Below are 5231 nucleotides of genomic sequence, written 5' to 3' on the forward strand. Positions count from 1 at the left end.
ACTTCACAAGAGGGCTCCTGTGTACTTTCTGGGTTGATGCCAACAGCACATGTTTTTGGCATCTCTTCTTGGCAACTGGCATTGGTCTCATTTTCATCCACAGTCTTCTCCTGAACAAATCCATTGTTTTCTATCCCTCCTTTCTCACTCAGCTCAACAGAGAAGCTTTTAATTTCCTCTTCAGCCATTTTTGTTTGGTACGTCTTGTCTGGGGGGGGGTCCTGCTGCAGCTGGGAGAGGTGGCAACTTACCTTTGTTCAGGGAAAATGGGCAGTTATGTCATTAGCATTGGGTTTATAATAAACCTGACCAACCAGTCAAAGTTCAGTGAGAAGGAAAGGGCAAAGTGCTCTACCCCTTGGCATAATGGACTTCACTGATAGTGAATGTCCTCAACTAAATGGTAAAATATTACAAGGAAGTACAGACTAAATCTTGTCCAACTGGGATGAAAGCTTACTTCTTACATTGACTGATCAAAGATGAGGCTTCAGGTGCTCACACACTTATTAGCCCTACTAAACTTTTATTGCTTCTCACAGCCCTGAAAAGGAGATGGCCTTTGCTTCAACTTCTAGCAAGAAAACATTTGCTTAGAAAGTCTCATATCTCTTGAGTCAGGAACTTCCTGGTGTAAATCACTCTGAATAGTATTAAAGAGCGATTTAATCAGTCATGAGAACAATTTGCTGACACTTCTGGCACAGAAATAATAGAACAGACTAAAGCATCTTATTCCAGATAAGAATCCAAATGTCTGGATAACTTCAGGACAAGCACAACACAGTTTTAATGATGTATTTGTTGTCCCAAATGAAATGATGTGAGATTCCAGTTAAGGAAGCAGATGCGTGTTATCAAGTACAAGGCCCAACCATGATCCACTGTGGAAGGGATCACTGCTACCCATGTATAGACTCAAGTAAATGGGGCTTGCACAGAAGCAATAGATGGATGATCTATTATTAGGTTGAAGTACACATAACCCTATCCACTACAACAAAATTTGACTGTTCCAGGTTGGGTAACGGAGAATCACCCAAAATGTCCATAAAAGCCACTAAGACCCAAGTCCTGCACAGATTTGCACAGGTGCTTTATGTACTGTGATCCGCTCAAGCCAATAGCCCCACATCAAGTAGGACAGATCCTTGAGTACTGTCATATGTCACAGTATCTTTGAAGTAAATGGAAGACTCATAAGTTATACTTGTTGAGGGTCTGCCCCACCACTTGTAAAGATAAATGCAGGCCGAGGAATACACGATTGGGAGGTCTAAATCCTTCTCATGTATAGGTTGTTGGTTTTAGCCTCTTAATAAGGCAGCTTTCATATTGCTATAATAAAAGTAAAAGAAGTGTTTATAAATATCCATTGAATTTGCAGCCAAACTGATGCAGTGCAGAGGTTTACAATCTAATGACAAGAATTTAGTGTGTAATGCTGATAATTTTCTTCTGTGATTTCTCAGTCAGACCTGAGGGAAAAAATGAAGTACTTTTTATTTGGAAATTGTAATCCTTCCCTTCCTTTTTCATTACCTAGTCCTAATGTGATGCCAGAATAATTCCAACTGTTCAAGCTGAGAGGGATGAAGCAGACACAGCCGGAAATTTGAGAGTTATTTGAAATATTTTCAGGGTTTCTTATGAATTGGGGGAAAGCGATGGATTTCAACATAAAGGAAATTAATTAAAATAAATTCCCTTACTAGTAATTTTACAGCACCCAGTATCCTTACAATCCTTACAGACAAGAGTCTGTAAAAGTTTCCATGGTTTCCATTTTATAAGTCTGAGACATTATTTTTTATTATGTTTTCTGTGAAACATTAAATAGTCTTAATTTACCCCTGGGCTTCATTACTCCTTCCTCTAATACCAGTCACATTTTCCCCCAAACAGACGGAGAAAGGGAGAGGAAGAATTTACCCTGTCAACCATTTATCCCTGCTCTCTATCAGTCCCACTTCTTCTTCCTGCCTGCCACTGGCCCACGAAAGGCTCCTTTGAATGAGAAAGGACAATGAGAGCCTGTTAGTGGGAGACGCAACTGAAGTGTCTCAGAGGGAAGCTGCTTGGTAGATCCTGGCTTTTTCACTAGAGCTCTCCTTACTAGTAAATGAAAGCTCTTAATCTACTTCAATTGTCTCCCAGAGTGCTTCCCTGGCCTAGAAAGAAACCCCCATTCACAGGTATCACTGATCCCAGGATTTTTCAACATTTCCTTCGTAGAAAAAATTCTTTCTTGCGGATATGCCTACTCCAGTAGATGATGGGCAACTATTATATATGTCTAGACTCGTAGGCAGAAAAGGATGAGGAATGGCTCAAGGAACATAAACAGGGCCTAACGTCACCAGAAAGGGTTATCAAAGCAGATCAGAACACACATTAGCAAAACCTGCCATAAACAAGGTCACCTTTGATCAATTAGGGGCTAGAACTATGGCCAGAGCTAGGTTAAGAAAGGTAATACTAGCCTATATTAGCCAGGAGAACGTATTGTTTCATCTCCCATAGACACTTTAACTAAACACTCAGTAGTATAATACACTATAATAAGCTAGTATTACAATATTGTTCTGGATTGATGCAAGAGCTGCTGTAGCATTTGAGCACGTAACATTATCTCACCTACTGTAAACAAGGAAAACCTATAAAATTCTCCTGAGGTGAGAGACTAGCTTCATTCATACAGAAACCAGGCTTTTTGCCCTAGCTGTAAATGATATATATATGTTCCAAAGAACAGGCTCGGTCCTAATTAAAAAAAACTCTGTCCATCTAAGATACTCAGTAGTGAGTGGGAACTTAGTTCAAAGCACCACAGAAATCAGGCCACTTATTTAAACATAAATTTACTGATTGTATGGCCTAACTTAGCACATTCAGTGGGACATTTTAAGGCTGAATGAACTTTTATATAGACCTCTAAGTAAGGAAGGTATAAGTATATGGGAGCCAATTTGGCCCCAGGCTAAGGCTCTTTTCCCTTTCAGACCATAAGCATGTTTCTTAAACATTGTGGTTTCTTGGGACACGCATAAAGAGTCATATAAAGAGTTCAATGGGAGTTAGGCATTTAACAGCCTGTTACGGTAAATGACTTCCTCTTAGGGGACACAACATCTAGGAACATAGGGTGTCTACACAGCCCAACACAGTGCCAGATAGAGCTATTCAAGTTAGTTCTGGATGGAGAAGGATTATTCTCTGTAGCAGCAGAGCACTGAACTAAGAGCAATGGCGTCAAGCTGCAGCAGAGGAAATTTAGGCTGGAGATTAGGAAGAACTTTGAAGATGATCAAGCACTGGAACAGGACACAGAGAAATTTTCAAGAGCAAGTTAGACACTCGGCCAGGATGATTTAATCAAGAATGCTCCTGCCTTGAGCAGGGGTTGGACTAAATGACCTTGTGAACTCTTCCAGCCGTACTTTCCTATATTCCTAGACCTAGCATGATCTATGTGGGACCTAGTATGATCCCAGATCTAATGTGATCTATGTGGCTTGTCCTGTGGTAGAACAAGGTTTTGAATCTGGAAATTTGAACTATCACCACCAGGCTGAGAAATTTGAATTTTTGGTTTGTGCACCTGATTCATAACTGCAAACAGTGGTCACCATAAAAGAGTCAAAAGTACGTTTTGGATGTGCAGAAGTCAAACCTGTCTTGAATATACATTGATAAAGATGTTACTAGGGCCTTCTGCTTACAAAATCAGGAGGTAATCACCTTATTGCCCTGTCCATGACAACTCCAGCAACAAGTTCACCAACTTCCAGACATCAGTTTCTCCTACAGGCAGAGACAACATGAGATACATGGATTAAAGGGCTCAGATAATTCATGTACCCCACAAATGAAAAGTCTGATGCTTACCAGTTTCAAGCAATTGTTAAACACTTGTGATTTGCATGTGGACAGAGATTTCCACCCTTTTTGTCAGGCTACACAGAATCCACAGGGCCTGACAGACACTGAAATTAAAAAGGTTAAGAAACAACTTTCTCGGTAAACCAGAAACTAAAGTTTACAGAATCAAATTTCCCAATACTGCAAGGAATGTGCATTTTGGGGGGGGGGGGGGGGGGGGTCTTCTTTTTTGTACACTAAATGGTAAGCTACAAAGCATAAACACCTTCTTTCTATATGTGAATAATCTGTTGTATTCTTTCAAAATACCATTTCTTTTTCTTGTATCAGCTCTGTGACAGGGCTGAGGAGGAGGACAGGGCTGTGACAGGGCTGAGAGAGCGAAAAAGTGAGACAGAGACACACCAGTCCAGCCATGAGGGAGGGCGAGGGGGAAAAGGGTATGGCCCAGCGATAACCTGCTGCATGCAGCTTGCATTTGAGAATTTGGCAACAGGGGAGGGACGACAGTATTAATTGCCACCACTCCCCCACTACCAAGTGTCCCAATCCATGGAGAGCCCTGCATTCAGATGCAATGGCTCTGTGGGCCAGAGGTTGAGCACCCCTGGAGTAGACTCCGAAGCAACCTGGCAACAGGTACCCGAGACAAGCGCCTGGGAAAGCAGGCTCTGTGGTGCAGCGAGAGGCACCAAAAGCTGTTGCTCTATGACCAGACTGAGGTCATACACCCAAATTAGTAACATCAAAAGTGTGGCAGGAAAGTGAACTAGACATTTGAGTGGTCACTCAGATGGGCAGATGGGCTACAGGTACCCTAAGGCCTCAGCGCCTGTACTGTTACAAGCCCTAAAACAAGACTGTGAAACTTGCCCTGTGCCTCACCCTGAATCCAGACTGAGTGGGCTACTCACAGCCTAGATCTGCCCTGGGGCACATGGTGGGGCCAGCAGTGGCTGCTGTGGGACTGAAAGGATCCATGGTGGCAACACAAGAGACTATAGGGTGAATGGGACTATGTGCACAGCCCTCACTTGCCCTCTTGCTGCCAACGGCCATGTCGCCTAGGACCCAGGGCCATGACTCCAACATCTGGTAACCCACCAGTAGTTTAGATCAGATGGAGCAGCTCCGTGGGGCAAATATGGCCCATGGGCTGCATGTTAGACACCCCTACCCTAAATGATATGAACTTCCTACATATCACAAACCATACAGTCTATATCCACGAAATGGAAAGGAATCATAAGGGATTTGGGGTTTTTTCTTAATGATTATTGCATTGTCAAAGCAATAGGAACCGCATGAAACTGGAAAGACAAAGGAATACTGAGAGATACACACCTAAC

General features: G+C 42.5%; 1 protein-coding gene across 1 annotated transcript in view; it reads right to left on the reverse strand.

Moving 5' to 3' along the window:
• Nucleotides 1–255, reverse strand: part of SLC3A1 (solute carrier family 3 member 1) — a 24631-nt gene extending 24376 nt beyond the window's left edge. The window contains 1 exon segment of the mRNA XM_025205392.1: nt 1–255. Within this exon segment, the coding sequence (XP_025061177.1) occupies nt 1–188 (188 nt within the window). The 5' untranslated portion in view covers nt 189–255.
• Nucleotides 256–5231: the final 4976 nt, after the last annotated feature.

Source organism: Alligator sinensis, unplaced genomic scaffold, assembly GCF_000455745.1.
Source record: "Alligator sinensis unplaced genomic scaffold, ASM45574v1 scaffold131_1, whole genome shotgun sequence".
Lineage (NCBI taxonomy): Eukaryota > Metazoa > Chordata > Crocodylia > Alligatoridae > Alligator > Alligator sinensis.